Consider the following 20,134-nt stretch of genomic DNA (forward strand, 5'->3'; position numbering starts at 1 on the left):
TAAGAGGGAAATTACAGACTCAGGCCAAGTTGATGCTTGCCACTACTTACACCTGATGCTCAGGATTATTCCTTTTATTCACATGTACATCAGTCATATTCCCGTATTGACTATGTATTCCTTCCGCATTCCCTCCTGCCCGGCCTGGAAACAGCACTGATGTGTGCCCTTTCTATCTCGGGCCATGCACACATAGAGCTGACCTGGCTCTCCCGGACAGGTACCCCACGTGCCTCCCCATTGGTGGTGACTGACCCAGTAGATAGGGCTGCTATCAATATTATGATCTGAGAATATTTCTAACTCAACGCTTTACCTGATATCCGTCCTCAAATGCTATGAGATCAACTTAAGGCAACAATACAGGGTGTCATTTCCTCCACAGTGATAGCACGGACATGCAAAGCACGCTTCTTTTCTCTTGCCCTGTTTGACTGATCTTTTTGTGTGATGGGTTTTTGTCTTCCTCGTGTACAGCCCTCACTACTGCCAGGGTTGATCATGGCTGCCCCTAAATCCCCCACACACCTCATCTCCTTCCCCCAGACCTCTAGCCCCTTTGTCCTGCACCGCTTACGCTTTTGCGCCCTTAGTGGCACTGCTTTTCTCATCTGCTCAGCAAGAAGGGATCACACACACCTTTCCTCCCTGTTATCCACCGTTGGGACCATTGTCTCCTTACCTGGAGGGGATTTTTGTTTTTCTTTCTTTTTGTTCCTTTAGTGTTGCGACGATAGCGACCTGGAGCAGCATTGAGGTCTCAGTGTGAACACTGTTGCTCTCTTGTGTGCTCCTCCAGTAGAGGACCAGACTGGGTGACTGCCATGCTGATAGCGGGAGATTAGGACCTGCCTTACTCACAATGTCCTGGTATGGAATGAGGCTCTCAGTGAGCCTCCGTTGATGCACCAGATTGATGTTTTCCTGATGGAGCTTTTAGAAGATGCTCCCTCCGCCTTTCCCCCTTTCTGTCTCTCTGTCTCTCTATATCTCCCCTAAAGCCCACTTCCTGAACTGTGACGTGGTCAATTTGTATGGCTCTCCGTCTCTACCTCATTGATAAATGACTTTGCACATTGCATTATGTGGCCAGTATCCGCGAATGCTGCTGTTGAGATTAAATAAATAGATTCTGAGTAAAAAGAGCTATAACAAAAGGTACTACCGTTACTCAGTAGAATGATAATCATGTTATTGTTATTGAAGGATGCAAGGTTAAATTTACTATAGCAACCCATATTGACGTTGTTCACAGATTTTTTCCAGTGGAAGCCTTTGTCTTCCAAACCATTTTACCAAAGACATGTTTTTCCTGATTTTACAGACCGTTAGTATTTATATAACCAATATGAATGTTAGTGGAATAACTTACATGCATATTTGTCATGAACTACATGAAACAAAGTGCTGTGCATGTAAGACAGTACAGTGGGTTAATGTACCTGCTAGAGTGATAGGTCAGAGGTTTGGACCTTAGTGGTACCACCGCATTCCATCTTTTTTCCTGAGGGATATACAGCAAGCACATTTGAATCAAGCACAAGAAAGCCTTTCATTTCAAAGCCCTATTCAGTTTTTTTTTGCTGTGTCCTGTGTTTGCTGACGGTTGTGACACTGATAGCATCACTGCACTGCCAGTTCCTTTGTGTGGAGTGGATGGAGGAGGGCGTGTGCTGCAGAACTGCTGCCAATGGTTCGGGGGGAAGCCACAGAAGGGAACAGAAAGGGGGCCAACAGAGAGGGGCTGATGCTGTAAGCTGCATGCGTGGAGAAGACAGCAGAGCAGACTAACGGGGCGGAGTGCAGAGACACCAGGAAAATCGGCTGTGAAAGAATAGATAGCAGGGAGGACAGAGTCAATATGGAACCCTGACTGACGACATGACGCATCAAACGCCCCACTTCCAGTGGGCATGATGGGCTGGCAACTGGTCCCACTTAAACATTCATTACTCGTTTATTGGCCCCTTCTGTCTGCAGGTCTGTAGTCATAAATCACATTGTTATGAGAATACCTTGTATGAGGGCTGTGGACTGTGGACTGGTATGCACATTGAAGGAAACGGAAGAAGCACTGCCGAATCTAATAGGTTTTGCCTATGCAAGATCTACATGGCTTAAAGTAAAGAATAAACAAGCATTTACAATGCAATAGGTCTCGCATTATTAAAGTTAGAGCTATTGGCATTGTAAATGACAATGCCTTTTATTCATTTGTTTTTAAAACCTGCAATCGGTGCATAAACACGCACTTTGAACGTTTAGTCCTTGCTTACGATGAGCAAGGCTGGCAGTAAAAGAGACTCTGCCTTGCTTCTCATAAGCATGGACTATAAGTACAAAGTGCTTGTTTACGCACCGATGCAAATGAATAAAAGGCATTCAGCTAGATTCATCATTGTCCCATTTTGCGAGTCCTTAATAGCGATTATTAAGGAATCGCTATTAAGGACTTGCAAAACGGGATTCATGTAGAAATCCCTTAAAAAATTGCGATTCCTACACCTTCCTTATTTGCGATTAGCAAATTGCTAATCGCAAATAAGGAATAACTTCTCATTCATTCCTATGGGCCTAAAGGCCCATTGGAATGAATGGGGAGTCATTCCTTATTTGCGATTAGCAATTTGCTAATCGCAAATAAGGATGCGATTTCAAGGGTGCCAGGGGTGTCCAAAGGACACCCTGTAGCACCCCTGAAATGTAATTTTAGACTGATGTTGCGCACACACATGTCCAAAGGACATGTGTGTGCGTAACATACAACTTAGAAAAATGCACTAAAGTGCATTTTCCTAAGTTTTCGCTATTTACCACAAAGTCAGACTTCGCGGTAAATAGCGGCCAAAAATAGCGATTTCGCCATTTTTAAATGCTTCTTGAATTGCATTTAAGGAATCTCTAATTGAGATTCCTTAAATGCAATTATTCGCAAATATGCGATTTCTAAAAATGCGATTTTTGCATTTGGGATGATGAATCCCAAATGCAAAAATAGCGCTCGCAAAGGGCCAGATTCTCAGAATCTGGCCCTTTGCTAGCCGTTTTTGGCTTGATGAATCTGGCCGTTAGTCATTTACAATGCCAATAGCTCAAACTTTAATAATGCGAGACCTATTGCATTGTAAATGCTTGTTTCTGAGGTGTTCCACTCCAGTGCTGCTACCTGCATTCCATATTGGACAAGATCAAGATCACGTTGAGCAAGAGGAACAGGAATTTCACAGCCTCAGGTGGCTTCAGGAAACACACTCCGAAATGCTGCAAAATTGCACAAGCAGTAATCTAAAAATATACCTCTCTACGTTATTTTACTTGGTGTTTTACACAATGCTTTATGCAACCCTCAGGCTGCCTCAACTGGCGAAGGAGGACAAGTGAGATGCAAAAGAAGCACTAATAGAGGGGAAATTAGGGGATAAGTTGGAGGGAAATATAAAACATGATGTGGGTGAACGACCTTTTTCAAAAAATGCTAGCATGTCGCTGGATGGAGCAGTGGTGCAATGCAAGTAGCTAGCCTTAAGCGAGCAGGAGAGGTAAAGATGCAAGCATTAAAGGGCTGGAGGAAATCGGAGCTGGGTTGATGGGTTTGTACAGAAAAGTCGGGGACTGCCTGTGTTAGAATTTGAGTATGTCATTCCATGGGCATCAATGCCCCCCTTGTGAACAATAACACCTTCTTCAGCCAGATAGTTTCTCAGATGGTTATATTCAAACACACCTGTTTAGCCCACCAATGCCTTCACAAAAAAGCACCTCTTAATCTTATCAAGCAAATTTACATACAATAGGTAGCAGAACTCTTGGGTTGGCTGACTAAGACTAGTATTCTGTCCTGAACTTACATCTGATCTAAAAGAAACTAGATATTTTTGACATAGGCCCCCTAATGCACAGTTCTGCTACACATGTATTATCTGACCGTAGATGCTTTTTTCCAATGCCTGCAAGTGCCAAGCAACCAAAAGCTGTCATGTCCTTGTGGCGCCGTAGAACACATTGTGCTGGATCTCCGGGGAGTGTTCGCGGTGGACACATAAATTCATGGTGGAATTATATTGTTGTGTTCCTTTCCCCACACGTGGGCCAAGGTTTTCCATGTGGTCAGCAATTTTGTGGCTCAAGTCACATGCTGCACTACACTAGTAGTGTCTTTGAATCTGCTAAACACAGACAACTTAAAAACAGGCAGGTATTTTTTTCCACCAAATATTCTTTAATGGTGTAAGCCAAACACATTTTTGGTGGAGGGAAATACTGGGACCCAATTTCAATTCAATTACCCATATACCTACTATTATACAGCTTGGATACCATTGACATGAACAGAACACCTGTTTGAAGACGAGTGGTGGTCTGGTTACTGGACTGCCAGTAAGATGTAAATTACACAGGTAATTGTACAAAACTTGGTGCCACCTTCCCCTACTTCCAAAACAGAAATACAAAATACTTTAAGCTGTGTCTACATTACCCCTGCCACTGTACTCCTGTACTTGAGGGCAGCTAAAACACTGGAATTCGGAGTTGTAAGAGAAGGATTTTAAAGCTTGTGATAGAATTTTTGTGGCTTTAAATTGGGCCTTGCCTGCAGCATTGAGCAGGAACTGAAAAGTCTGTATTGGGCCAGTTTGCAACCAAGGAGAGTGCGAGCTGGGCAGCAACGACCGTGCCCCTCTGAACACCATTTTCAGCTTAACTGATTGGGCTTGGGCCCAGAGTAACTTGACCAGGCTTTCCTCCTCCGCTTCCTCCTAGCACAGATTCATTTGGGAAAGGAATCCCAAGAAAGCCATCTCCATTAGGTGCCCCCCACCTTCTGTGAGCCTTGAGCAGCCCAGGGGAAAGCTGGTACGGGCAAGCGGCTTCTGCTGTGAAATTTCACATTTGAATCTGTGCTCGGTGTGCAGCCCTGTATTTCTTCCTTTTTGTCCAAACTGTACTAAAGTGACAAAAGACAGTTTTTTCCCTGCCAAAAAAGGGAAAGCATTTACAATGCAATAGGTCTCGCATTACTAAAAGTTTGAGCTATTGGCGTTGCAAATAATAATGCAACGCCAATAGCTCAAATCTCGTGCAACACCATCTGTGAAAGTTTATCACCATGAACATGCACTCACCTTAAATGTGCAGCTCCGTCTGAAAACGTCTATCACTATGAATGTGCACTTATGTGTAGCACCATCAGTGTAAGTCTCTCACCATGAATGTGCACTCGTGCAGCACCATCTGTGAAAGTGTTTCACCATGAACATGCACTCATCTTAAATGTACAGCTCCGTCTGTGACAAGTCTATCCCATGAATGTGCACCCCATTTCTGAATGTCTAACATGTGAACTGCGTCTGTGAAAGACTAACAATAACAAGTTGCACAGCATCCACCACGGGTGACTGAAGTTAAACACAAAAAAGCATTTGATGCCCACACCACGCATGCGTACCTAGAATATGTTAAAGGCGCTTTTTTTCTTTTTACCTTCTAATCCGAGTTGAATTTGTAACTAAAAAGAAAAGAAAACGACCAAAAGCATGTCTTTAAGACACAGGGAGCGGAAGCATCATTATGGAAGGTGGTGGGAACATCAGACCAACATGGGAGACATTACTGGGCAAACTGCAAAGTAACACGGGGGCTTGAGGGAGAGGCCGAGAAACATTCAAATTTTACATATTAGGGGTTAAAAGCGCGTTACTGTTAAGGGGATGTTAAGAAAAAACTTCCCAATGCAAAATAAAAAAAAAAACAGGCAACTCAAGTAGGATGTATTGCTTGATTCTATAACAAAGGGTGGGTACGTGTCTGCTTCAGTGGCGAGGGTGCCTTTTCAGGGATTTAACGCTGGCTGATGGTAGAAGGAAAGGCTAGGCTGACGTCTGTGTGCTTTACGTACATTCAGAACTCACGCATACGTTTAGTGAATGTTAAATTCCGCTTTTCCGGCTCACAGGAAGAAGGCGCCATAGTTACAACAAACCATTACCAATGCCTGTAATGTTCTTGGAGTCCAAATCCAAGCCTGGGCATTTGCAGAAATGAAATAATCATATAATAATTCATATCAATTGGACTACCTGAATTGAATATGTAATTCATGATTCTTTCCGTTGGGTGTCTTCCCATTTCAAAGCGGCTACCAGCACACGAAGGACTTTGTTTGACTATGTACACAAAAGCGAAGAAAGAAAAATATTCAGCCCACGGAGTCGTCGGGAGTGCAGCGGGGGCATTGTCTCAGCTCACAAAGCTGAAAGCGCGGTGGGAGCGCATGAGACGCCGTGAGCGTGCACATTGGCTGTCCCGGCGCACGCTGAGGATCGCCGGAGAAGACACGCCGTCTATCTGCGCTGAGGCTCCGAGTCTGAATCGGAGGCTGAACTCTGCTTGAGCCTGGCCCGCTCCTAAGGCAGCACGGCCAGCGTGACGGCGGCCGCCTGGGCTGAGAGGTACACCGAGCACCCTGTGAGCTCTGGCAACACGTTGCAGGGTATCACACTGAAGCATGGCGGAACGACGGTAAGGAATGCGGGGAGAGAGCAGCTGTTGGCAGATGGCGCATGGCTGGCTGACACTGGAGGGGGTGCAAGGAGAGCTGAGGATTTTAGATTTAATTACACGCTGGCCACACAGGTTCACTTAAGTGCGGCGGGCATAGACAGGAGATGTGCACGTGTATGGTGCCAGCAGGAGTTGTGTGTGTGTGCGTGCGTGTATGTGCGCTTGTGTGTGTGCGAGACAAGAGATGGTGAATGCGCGCGCGACCTGATCCGATTCCGGCAGGCTGCGCGTGCCCATCTCTTGTCTCCCTTTTGGCTCCTTGTTAGCAGAGCCGACAGCTATAGGCCTCGCGCTGCGACAGGGCTTTCGCCCTGTATCGCGGGTGCGAGACCTAACAGTGACCCGTCATTGTGCTTTTTTTCTTTATGCCATTTTGCACAGCAGTCTTTGCTGCTGTGCAATATGTCTAAAAAGCACTGGGGGTGAGAGGAGATAGGGAACTGAAACAACTGGAAGCAGGGGGGAAATCCAACAACAGGGAGGTGTGTTGGTTGAGGTATGGAGCAGCAATGGACAGCATGAGAAGGGTGTGGGGGGAGAGAAGACACGTGAGACCTGTGGGGAAATGCAGGGAGAAGCAGCGACAGACAGCAAAAGGAGGTCTGAGGGAGGCCATACATTGCCATGCACACTTCTTGAGTGTCCAGCAAAAAGTACATGGAGCAGTGTGTAGACACTGCCCACATTTAGGAAGCTGTGGTAGGTCCATGCTCAATGGCAGGGACAGATGCCTGGGGAAGAAAGTAGGAGGAGGCGAACAGCCGGGAGGAAGCACGAGGCATGACCAATAAGAAGCAAGGAAACAAGAGTGACATGGAAGCCAACCAATGGTAAGTATTGGTAAGTAGTGGGCTCTAAGCCCATTGTTTAAGCTTTTTTAAAATTAACAATAGATTTTGCTGACAGCGCATGCGCACTGTTCCGACGAAACCTAAAAATAACAAAACTGAGAGAGAAAGGTAAGAAAGAAAAACACAGATGAGAGAAAAAAGATAAGTAAATAGAAAGGGCAGACAGAATTGAAGGAGGAAGAAAGGAAAGTGACACAAACAAAGGAGATGAAAGGGGGAAAAAAGGTGAAAGGTAACATGGAAGGATGGGTGAATGGATGGAAGGGTAAAAGGGTGTACAAATGAAAGGATAAAAGGTTGGATGTAAAAGTAAAAGGATTGACAGGTCAAAATGTGACTAGATAGAAGGATGGAAGAATGGACAGATGACAAAAAGTAAATGGATGGCTGGGTAAAAGAATGGATGGTTACATGAATATTCTGACAGACCCATCCAGTGGACCGCCCCAGGCGACACAAGTTTTCGGGCAGCAGTCTCCCCCCACCCCCTCACTCATACCAACGGCCGTTGCTGGGCGGCAGCCGAGCGGGAACCCCCCACTCTTACATGCCGCTGCGGGCGGCAACTGACGGGACACACTGGGCAGCCAATGGTCTAGCTATGCCATGGACCCCTCGATAAAAGGATAGTAGCTTCCATTCTACTAGGTATGTGTTTTTGGAAAAGGCGAGATAAGTCAATTTAGTATAAAAGATGTAAAGCTGTTGGGTCTCCCTCTGGTGCTCAAGAACTGGTTGCTTCCTTGTTGACATCCACTTTGTGTCAGTGCCACATGTGTGCCTGCTCCTGACTGCAGCATCCTGCCAGAGCCTGCTCAATTACTATGGACATGACCGGAATCAGTAGTCTGGGGGCAGGTGCTTCTATGTGAAGGGGCACAGATTTTGAAACGTGGTGTGTATCATTCAGGATGGATGCCGAGCGGGCATATGTGGTGCCCAGTGCCAGGGTGTTCTGAAATGGGGGCCTGGAGGTGCCACATTTATGCATGGCCTGAGCGTATGATGAATGATGAATACTCAGACCCCGATATCATTCATGAATACTCAGACCCCGATATCATTCAGGCCCTTCCTCCTGGCTACTCCCTCTCCAGACTGGATAGGAAGGACGGCAGAGGTGGTGGCATTGCCATTGCTATTAAAGCCCCTCTAGTATGTACCCTATCCCCTATCTCGGTGGACCATAGTGAAGCTGGTTCCTTTACCATTAATACCGGCCCCAACCACTCTATCACAGGTATTCTTGTATACCGCCCTCCTGGCAGGTTATATGATTTTACTCCTACTCTCATGGAAGCCTTAACCCATCTAGCACTTAGGAAAAATCGTGTACTAGTGCTAGGAGACTTAAATGTCCACTTTGATGACCCTCTTGATAAGGAAGCAATAGACATTACTTCTGAGCTATTCTCCCTACAACTAGATTTAAAAAATAACGAGCCGTCACACCAACTAGGTCATTTATTGGACCCAGTTTTTGGGAATTGGGAGGGAGTTCAGACCCTACCTCCCCAACCTATACCTTGGTCTGATCATTTTATTGTCCCCATACTACTCCAATTAGAGAGGACTGAGCATCAAAAACAAAACTCTCAACGCTATAAACAAAAGAAATGGAAGAATTTCTCGGCAGATTCATTTAGTAAAATTGTTCAGGATGCAGGGCCTCCTAGAGGGACTGATTGTGAGACAGCATACAAACACCTCTGTCACTGCATCACAAAGGCTCTCGATATTACAGCCCCGATTCGTATCGTAACCAACGCCATGAGAACCAAAAAAAACGCCCCCTGGTTTAGTAGGAGCTTCAGATCCTTAAAACAGCATGTAAAAAGCTCGAAAGAGTATGGCGTCACAATTTCTGCCCTGAAATCAAAGCCCAGTATAAAGCAGCGCAAAAAGAGTACAACAAAAAAGTACGCTTATCCAACGCAGCTCACTATAACAACCGAATCTTGGAGGCGGAAAACTCCTCTAAGGAGCTCTATCAGATCTATAAAGAAATTTCAATAATTGACTCCAATCCCACCTCTCAGAATGATTCAGTGGAAACCTGCAATAATATTGCTAAATATTTTTCAGGAAAAATTACTAACATTTATGCCAGCTTCTCCAATAATATAAAACCTGGCACTGAATTCACAGAGAGTGAAGATCTCATATGTACTCAAGTATGTCTATGTGCATTCACTGTCCCTCCCGTTGAAACTCTGGCTAAAATGTGCAAAAGCATTCAATCTGGCTCTCCACGAGATCCTGCACCACCTAAAATCTTGGCTGAGACCATCTCCGTGTTAGAGCCCCATTTTAGACACATGCTTCAAGTCTCTTTCTCTACTGCCTGTCTACCTAATGATTGGAAACAAGCCATAGTGCTTCCAATTAAAAAAAAGCCTAGTATGAGTCAGGACGTACTGGAGAACTTACGCCCAATCTCTTTGCTACCATATCTAGCTAAAGTAGCGGAGAAAGTTGCCAATGTCCAACTCATGGCCCATCTTGAAGCCCAGAATGCTTTCCATACTTCACAGTCAGGCTTCAGATCCAGCTTCTCTACTGAGACAGCTCTCTTGAGAGCAACTGAAACCTTACGGGAAGGAGCGGATGAGGGCAAGACCATGGCTCTCATCATGCTGGACCTCAGTGCCGCGTTTGACACTGTAGCACATTCCATCTTGCTACAGTGTCTAAACAGAGCGGGGGTCACCAAAAAGGCACTGGGATGGTTGAAAGCCTTTCTTACTAACAGGAGCTTTCAGGTCCAAAGAGGGACTTTCCTCTCGGACAGTATGACGCTAGAACAGGGGGTACCTCAGGGCTCTGCCCTGAGTCCCACCCTGTTCAACTTGTACATGGCACCGCTGGCAGGAGTGGTACAATCGTTCGGCGTAGAGCTTGTCTCCTACGCCGACGATACTCAACTTTTAATCTCCCTGTCCCAAGCCCCCTCCTCCGAGGCTGACAATTTCAAATCCTGCATGTGCAAGCTTGCTGCATGGATGACGGAACACTGTCTCAAATTAAATGGCACAAAAACGGAGGTTCTAATAATAGGTGGAAATGACACTAAATGGACGAAAGACTGGTGGCCTATCTGTCTGGGTCCCCTACCTACCCCCAATCAGGAAGCAAAAAACTTGGGTGTCTGGATAGACAATAAGCTCTCCTTTGACAGCCATGTCAAAAAAACAGTAGGCAAGTGCTTTGGAGTCATGAAAACCCTCAATCGTACCCTGGATTTGCTCCCGCTGTATTCCAGACGTACCATGACACAGGCACTTATCACTTCCCGAATAGATTATGGGAATGTGCTGCTGCTGGGCACATCAGAAAAAAACATCAAACGACTTCAAGTCTTGCAAAACTCAGCAGCTCGCCTAGTGCTAAAACTTTCCCGTAGAGCTCCCTCCAGACCTTCCCTGGCCACCCTCCACTGGCTGCCAATTAGCAAGAGGATACTTTTTAAAGCACTCCTCTGGTGCCATAGGATTATCTACCAAATAGCCCCTTCCTACCTGGCCGATCTGGCAGTACCGTATGAGCCCAACAGATCTCTTAGATCTAAAGGAATGGGCTTGCTTAAAACATCGCTCTCTAAAAAAGCTAGAATGGGAGGTAGGTCCTTTCGCACTCTTGCAGCCAAGAAGTGGAATGCCCTCCCCACGTACATCAGGCAAGAAACGAAGGAGGCATCTTTCAGAAAGTTACTGAAAACCCATCTATTTACTCTTTAGTTGTAGGTATCTCTGTCTCTCCTCCTAAAAGTACTCTCTCTCCACAGCGCGGGGACACGCCGGGAGGCGTCACCAGGCGCTTTACAAACCCCTTTGTTTGTTTGTATAGGTGGAAATGACTGCATGTTTCTGACCTGCTTGCTACTGTTCCCTACGGATGCCTTTATATGCTGGGGTGTGACTTGTTCTGAACTCTTGTTGCAAATGCGAGAGTGATCATTTATGGTTACCAATGTTGTTCAGACCACTTTGGCCAGGTCAGTGCATGCCTGAGAGATAGCATCGCATCATCAGGTTAAAGACTGTAGCTAAGGGCCTAGTCACTGAAACAGGTTGGTAAAGACGTGCTGTGTCCATTTTCACACACTGTGATCAGAGGGGGCAGAAGAAAACTGAAGCCGAGCAGCACATACCTGATTAGCTGAAGGACAATCTCAGTCATGTTCACAGCCCTGATGATATTATGGGATGCCTGCTTTCCCCACAGGGCCTAAACGCTTGAGAACGGTATGGGAAGTCTGCTCCTAAGAGGCCAAACTCAACATTGATCAAGATACCCATGAACAAGAATGCATATCTCCAAACATTCAAGTGCTATATCAGTTCTGAGTGGCTGGTTTCACCCCCTCATATACCACTGTATAAAAACATAAGCTGGTGCTGTGAGCCAAGGAAATATATTCACATTCGAACTTCAAGTGGAAGCTCTGATTCAAATAAAGTGAACCATCACATTTCCAGAATGCAGAGCGATTGTCCCCCTAGAGTCATCCACATGGAGGGCACTGTTAGGGGCCACATTTATATGCTTGAAAGAGTAAAGACTGGAATTGTAATCCCTGCTCTAACTTACAGGTGCCCACCCAATTGAGCAGCAATGCTAAAACTTTAAACCAAGATACATCCATGCTCATTTTCACTAGCTGACCACCAGTGCTTAATTTCTAAAAAAAACATAAGTGCCAGGGCCCTTGCCATGAGTCCACCACAGCTTGCACCACCCAGTGCCATGGCCATTGTTGCCAATGACCGTACCCACACAACTACTAAGCATCATACTGTTACATGTGCGACATTTCAGACTGTTCGAGGCCTTCAAAGCTATAAGAATGGCTTGGTTAGCTGGTATTAGTTGTTTTGAATGTATATTGAATCAATAAGCAACTGTTATTCTGCTAATCTTTTAATTGCACAAACAGTGCTACCATGTGGCAGCTTTCATAATTGCCGGTGTTGACAATTAAGGAAACCACTGGCTCAAATTAAGCACTGCTGACCACACCCTCCTGGCAGCCTATGCCAGTTGCTCAGACCATGTAGCCATTCACTTATATTCGCCTTCACTTATTCCTACACTGAATCTCTGTGCACTGCAAGTAGGCTCCAAGCCACTCATTACTCATCCATTTGCTCCATGACTCTTCTGCCAATGGCTTTCAGTCAGTCAGTCATACCAGGGGCCTTATTACGGAAGTGTCCCAGGGGTATAACAGGTGTTTGCACCTGCTTTGTGCACCCTTGGAGCACTTTGGTGTCATAGAAGGGGCCACAAAGGCTTGCGCGGCTCCTTCTGTGATAAAGATAGTGCTGGCGCACATGTAGCGCCAGCGCTATCATTAGAGAGAGTTCCCTCATTTGCATGGGGGTATGCCCCATGAAAATGAAGCAATCTCTTAACCTCTATGCAAGTGTCTTGTTACTGACGTGGGCACAGAGGGAACATGCCTTTAGGCGGTGTATAGAAAGTGTTCTACCAAAAGGTGGCACACTTTCAGTGTCCCCCCTGAAGGTATCCCTATGGTGGGATGAAATGTGGTCCCATAGACACCCCAGACATCCCCTTTCGGGCCAGTGCAGTCACTCATTGCACCCTCTTGCAAGGGGATCTCTAATCCCTCTTAAAAGTGCAAGCAGGTAGCCGTCTGCACAGAGAAACTCGGAGCAGCTTTTAAACAGTTGTCTGTATTTTACTTGAATGTGCCGACCTTGCGGCAGCATTAGTTCGCGGCTGCCCTCAGTGCAGCGCATTCAACAAAATAGGGCGCACTTTTCCTGTTTGCACTTGGCAAACCTGCGTAAAGGTGGGCTGTGGCGTAAACAATAAAAGTGAGCCCTATCTCCAATAGAGCCCCTGGTGACTGCTATGCTTGATTACATCTCAGTATATCAGACATTCCACCTGACCGTATCCGTATGGTAACCATGATTCATTCCTTTCTGCCAATCAAGTTGTGTACCTCCAGTAGCTATACCTCATTCTCCTACAGTCATACAGGAGGCAGGCCCGCGCCTTCCGGCAACCACCTGTCATTCACCCTTGATTAATTAGACATGCAGAGTTATAGTCTACTTCCTGTATTCACTCTACGTGGTGCCAGTTCTCTTCTAGTTTACGTCTGAGTGGCCTTCCTCTACCAGAAGGTTCTAGCCATACAAGCAGTTATGGGTGAACATGCACTCCCTGGTTTGACCCTTCCAGCCCCAATCATTTCTGGATGAAAGTTAACTTCTGGTTCCGGCTGGTTTATGACTTTTTTGCATGCCTTGGGTCCACCCCTCCCCTCTTCTCTTTGAACCATTGGCGGTGATCTCCCCTGGGGATGCCACCAATGTCCTGTCCATATATCAACCCTGTGTCAATCCAGATAGGGCGGGCTTTGGAAATGGACCCTGAGTGCCATATTACGAAGACTTGCACTGGGACAAAAAAGGCCAATGCATTTACACCATTTTGTTTTCTTGTGTAATAGGCGATGAAGCAAATAGCACAAACAAAGTTTGTTTGCATAGCACAAGCGTATTTCATGTTTGGTTCACTTTTTATAATAAGTAGAGAAAATGCACCCCTCACTGCTAGAATTATGATAGATCGGACTGTTTGTGGAAAAATCAGTTTGTTTTAAGAGTTACTCGTGGGTTATGGGTTTTCGTTTATTAATGTCTCTATCACTCAGTTATAATCATTACAAGCAATCTGTATTTTTAGTTACCTTTGTGCCAAAATGTTCTGTAACATAGACTGGAGCTGTTTCATGCTACATACGCATCAAAATAGAGTGAATGGATTTTTTTTTGCTTTTTGCACCAGTGCAACATTTCTGATGCATTGACCCAGCACTGACATAAAGCAAATCAGCAACAGTTGCTGCTTGCTGGGTCTTTTGTTTGACAGGTGGGTGCCACGCTGTCCTCCATTGTGTGCTTCTTTATTGTTGTGTGAAATTCATTCCCAGAGCATCATGATTTATTTAGAGCAACCTGGCACTCCTTAGGTGTTTCCTCACTGAAAAAGAATTGCAACAAGTAAGAGCGAGAAAGTGTTAATAAATCAACTATATACTGGTTTGGACCGTTATTTTGAGTCCAGTTAGTCCTCATTGCAGTCTTCATATATCTTTCTCCCACTCTGGGAGAGTCTGGCTACAGCTTCCATCTGGGAACCCTTCATTTCTAGACACCATAGGAGGCATAGGAGGTACATGAGGCCCGTCCTGATTAGAAACCAAGATTAGTCCTTGCAAAGATGGTGGTACTTGAGGCCCGGCCTGATTAGAAACCAAGGTCAGCCCTAGCAAAAATGGAGGTACACCAGGCCAGGTCTGATTAGAAACCAAAGTTAGCCCTTGCAAAAATGGAGGTACACGAGGCCAGGCCTGATTAGAAACCAAGATCATCCCTTGCAAACATGGAGGTACACAACGAGGCCCGGCCTGATTAGAAACCCAGATCAGCCCTTGCAAACATAGAGGTACACAACGAGGCCGGGCCTGATTACAAACCAAGGTCAGCCCTAGAAAAAATGGAGGTACACCAGGCCAGGCCTCATTAGAAACCAAGGTCAGCCCTAGAAAAAATGGAGGTACACCAGGCCAGGCCTCATTAGAAACCAAGATCATCCCTTGCAAACATGGAGGTACACAACGAGGCCTGGCCTGAAAAAAAGAAACTAAGATCAGCCCTTGCAAACATGTTCAGATAGCCCTACACTGTAGTGGGCTTCGACTGAAAGGAGGCCATGGAAGTGGGGTTCGGTGATGGCAGATGATACTGCTTTCAAAACCATCTCCTTAGCCTGCGGCCTACGGAGAATACTGGAATAGCCAGTCAAGCCCATATCGGGGTGGCGGGTGATCCTACATAGAGGAATTGATGGAGCTGGCATTTTTTTAAGACATAGAAGAAGGGCAAAACAGTAACGTGTGGGGAGTGATGACATGTTTAGTTCAGGAACAATTTTGGTAATTAGGACTGTGGAGAGGGAAAGTCGGACTTGAAGTCATGGATATTATCTGTAGGTAATTAAATAATTTCCAGAGATGTAGGAAACTAACTGGCTGGACTAATTTTCCCGCTCTAATTCCTTTTGGCAATTGTTTCTTTCCAGAATATGGGCTTTTGCTGCTGGTCTCTGGGAGCACTGCTACTGTTACCCTTGGTTTCTGGCTTGGACTTGAGCACCTACCACAACACCGCAGCGGTGGAAGCTTTCCTGCAGAGTGTGGCCAAAGACTACCCCTCCATCACCTACCTGCACAGTATTGGGAAATCCGTGTTAGGTAAGGCTCACCATGACAGTTGTATGGCTTGTTTTAGAGAACTTCCAAAGATCTTCACATTTGGACTAGCTGCACTTTTGTTCCCAAAGGTACAGTAGACAAACATATCCTAATATTCATGTAATCATATCTGTCTTTGATTGCTGCTCTGGGAGCCAGGCAGCCACGTGTTAGGTTGTTTTCGAGTTTTTTAGCCCAGTTTCTAATGCTTTTTCCATGCTAGAGTGATCACATAGTGAAGACATTCTTCAATGCCAGAGGACCACTTGCAACACGTTCTCTGTTACTAGTGCAAGACCAGCTACCCCAGCATTCAAAATGTGCTCATCTCCAGGGGGGTAGCTACCATTGGTGCATCAGGTGCAGTGTACCGGGGCCCAGAGCCCTGAGGGGCCCATTAAATCCTTATAATTGCTGTATTTTGCTGCCTAACCATCAGTCAAAGGGGGGATTTTCCTTAGTGGCACCAGGGCCCGTGGCATCTAAGCTACACTACTGGTCTGTTTGAAAGACTAGGCATGGGTAAAGATATTAATAATAACAAAAAGCAATCTGCAAGCTCTCCAGAAAAGCAAAATTGTTGACAAATATTTATTTTCGTTGATTCAGAGATTGACACATGGGATTGTTCAAATATGTCCACATGAGCTGCGGACACACTATTCATATGTTCTCATGCTCGGGCAATACAAAGTTACTTTAGCATTGTATTGAATGCTCCAGTTGGACCATGAGTTGTTTTTCAACACCTGCGTTTTGGTTTGTGTTCTATTGCTGGTGTTTAGATTTTCCCAAGAATTATACAGCTTGTGCTATATTTTGATGTGAAACTTTAGACACATTTACTTTCAATCTAATAGGAGCCCTAGAGCTTTGGAATGAACTCAATGACTTTTAGCGTGAGCTCCAGGAGCTGTGGCCGATTAGCATGCCCACATGCTTCCATAGAGCTGCATTACATGTCTATAGTTTATTAAATTAATAGAAAATCCCATTATCATTGTTCTAAGGCAATGGTTTGATTATCAGTTTTGATGATTCAACATTATGTTCAATTGAATTTCCAAACAAGCCCAAAGCTTAAACTGTTCAGCAGCACTAGCACTGCAGCCTAGGTACCTGATAACCATTCAAATTTGCGGTTCAATTAAATGGCAGAGTCCTCTGGCACATGCACCAAAATCCATCACTAACATTTTTTCCCAACAGTCAGATCTTCACTTTGTAGAATCAAAGAAGAATGAGGAAATTGCACCAATTCGATATTACAGATGGTTGAAATGGAGCATGATATGTACTCATCATCATCATCTGAACTGGTCGGTATAGCAAGAAATGGAACTCCTCGCTAGCACATTTGCTTGCTCTGAAATGAATACCACAGTTTTGTTTTATATATGGATAGTATTTGGCTAACAAGTGATTGTAGAAGAGGCAATTCTTTAAGACGTGCAAGCGAGGAGTACCATGCATGTCTACTTGATGGATTCTGCATCATTGAATCGCTTTGTTATTGAGCACAGTTGAGCAGACTCTACATCAATGTTCTGAAATGCTATGGTTCTTCCACTCCCTCTTCCACTCCTTGATGCCAGCCTGGATGATGTAATGATGGGCGAGAGATGAGATCATCTCACTTTAGCACAAGTATTATGGAAAAGATGGATCACCAAGGTCCCTTGTTTGAGCACTGATGGCCAGGCTCAGTATCTGATCATCATCACTTCAACAGCATGCCACCATGACAAGTGGACCTTCATAATGAAGATTCAATTCTGAAACAAGCCTTCCCGTCTTCTCTACTTGAAAGGGTGGTGGGGTCAGCTGGCATTCACTGATGCTGGCAAACCACGAAAGACAACACTTTTTGGAAACACTTGAGTGAATCTTGAAATTGCAGAGATCTAGTTTCACAACTTTGCAAAAGAGAGCACCTTTGATTGTACGGAAGAGACTTGCATGAGAGACAAACCCACTTCCTGCCCAAAACAGTGGCTGTAAAGGATTGATGTTGATGAAGTCCACAGGAAGTTGATGCTTGCTTCAGAGTTGGTTCTGGGAGTAAATAGCTTATAGAAGCATCACTCTGATATACTTGGCAGAAAAATGTGAACCTTTACCACACAAGTGTCAGTACAACAATTCAATAGAAATGGTGCCTCAACCCACTGGTTTGGACTCCCTAACAACCCCTTGATTCACCAATAAGAAATACCAAAAGAGGAGGAGCACCTAGATAGTTAATTCTTCTCTTTTCATTTTCATATCCAGACACAATGTTGTGGTACGCAGGAACGTTTATATATTGCAGGTGATCATGTGTAATTATAACAATACTGATTGTGAATACGTTTGAAGGGGATACTTAGGAGCTTATTTTCAAGAGGCCTGCGTCGCAGGAGCGTCACTTTGCTTGACGCTTCGGTGGCACAGGCCTCTCAATCATATCTATGAAGCGACGCAAAGCCACCCTGCGTGGCTTTTTCATGGCCTCATCGATATGGTTAAAGCATATGGAATGCAGGAATTCACCACATCTCAGTGCATTCCTGCCCGTTCAAATTGTCGCAGGGCAGCACAGCACAGCACAGCAAACAACTTGTGGCACTGCTCTATGCCAGTTTTATGTAAATGAGGCCCTTAATACTGAACCACATTCAAAGGAAATTGGAAAATACATATCCGACATAGGATCATGCAGATTTTTTTTTCCCCTGATGAAGTCCCATGTGGGGACGAAATGCGTTGGCTGGGCTCTTGCTGTCTGTTTTTAATGAAGATGAAGAATAAAGAATAAAGATAGATCTCTTTTTAACAAACGGCAGCAGAGCCTCCTTTAGGATTTGGCACTTGAACATGGATATTCCTTGGAGAATATGAATTTTGGGACTATTTGTTATGTTTGAATACATTTAACTATATAGGTGCTCCCCTTCTTGTGGTATTTCAGCTTGTACCAAATCTCCATATTAATGATCCTCTGCTGATGAAACACTCATGAGCTGTTCCTGTGCATCTCCGTTTTGTGTCTCCTCCTCTAAGTGGGCAAGAGTTTTTATGAACTCCTTTATGGGATTATGCTCCAGTTGACCAGTTACACATTCTTTCTACTGTATCCAATTGCAAGCATATTGGTTTTGGACATCTACTCTGCTGATGGGGAGAAATTAAAATCTTTAAACCGGCCTTTGCTGTCTAATGGTGCCTATTGGCTTAAATAGGGTTTTTTTTCCAAAGCAATGGATTTTCCCTTGTGCTCTTCAGCATATATGTAGTGCAGTGTCTAATAAACTATCTATCAAAATCGGGCACATGACAACAAAATTAAAATAACCCTGGGTGCTTTTGAGAAAGAGATTATCTTCTACAGATTATGTATGTTTTTAATATAAATCCATTTTCATTTATCCCTACATGCACTTTCTCTGGAGAATTGCCAGTTTCTGTTGTTCTTGAATGATTTGCATTGGGAGGCAGGAGGTGTGCCTGCCGATATAAAAGACAGCAGCACTGAAGGTCTTAAGTAAGGAGAATACACCAGTGAAAAAACCTTCCAGTGGATATACTATGGTGACATAAATACTACTGGTTGAATCTCAGTGTCAAGCTCCCAGGTTATCCTCTGACTGTTTCTGGTACCGAGAGACTAGCTGTTAAACCCTGCTGCCCCTGTGCTCCTTACCTGTGCCCTTACTCTTAAGCAAAGATGGAGCAGGAAGGGGTTCCAGTTTCAGCTTGTGAATGCTCTGTTTGCCTGTGTGCATAATAAGAATACAACCTCATCATCACCTTCTTAGAACATTCCTGAAGTTGGAAGAGACTCTAGAAGAATAAGACAAGAAGAGGCTTGACTCCTGTTGGGCCCAGATCTTCTTGCTGTCCAAAGCACATCTTCTCATTTGGTTTGCCTCCTGTTGCTGCTACAGGGACACAAAGGGTAGAAGGGCTCCCTGTAACGAAGAAGATCCAGATAATCAGTTATGATTGGACCTTGAAAGATCTGTTACTGGAGAGTGCGCGCATGCCAAGTAGCTTGGCCCGAGAAACTGAGGGCTGCAGAAGAGAGCATGAATGACCTTCCCAGCATGAAAAACATTTTGGGAGTTTGTCATTTTCAGGTCTCAGCCTGCGAAAGACTGCTCAGATGCGCAGTCGAGCTGTCGAGATTTAATTAGGTAGGGTATTTTTCACTAGTGAGGTTAAGCCCTGCCCCACTTTTTCATTGGCTGGCGTCACCGTTCATGCTAAACGGTAGCCAGCCATTGGAGAAGAGGTCCCAGTGATGTTTTTCTTCCTCTTTTAGCCCCGTCCTTTTCAGACTGGGTTCCTTGACTTACTGCTGTGGTAAAAGCTTTCTTATCTTCTTTATGGGGCCATCTGTTTCGCCCCATAAAGAAGATAAGGAACCTTTTACCACAGCAGTAAGTTG

General features: G+C 45.0%; 1 protein-coding gene across 1 annotated transcript in view; it reads left to right on the forward strand.

Annotated features, from left to right (window-relative positions):
- LOC147662809 (carboxypeptidase M-like) overlaps positions 1 to 20,134 on the forward strand; it is a 261,102-nt gene that overhangs the window by 86,773 nt on the left and 154,195 nt on the right. The window contains exon 2 of the mRNA XM_086950897.1: positions 15,534 to 15,705. Within this exon, the coding sequence (XP_086807023.1) occupies positions 15,534 to 15,705 (172 nt within the window). The remainder of the gene's footprint in view (positions 1 to 15,533; positions 15,706 to 20,134) is intronic.

The sequence above is a fragment of the Lissotriton vulgaris genome, unplaced genomic scaffold, assembly GCF_964263255.1.
Source record: "Lissotriton vulgaris unplaced genomic scaffold, aLisVul1.2 SCAFFOLD_2136, whole genome shotgun sequence".
NCBI classification, from domain to species: Eukaryota; Metazoa; Chordata; class Amphibia; order Caudata; family Salamandridae; genus Lissotriton; species Lissotriton vulgaris.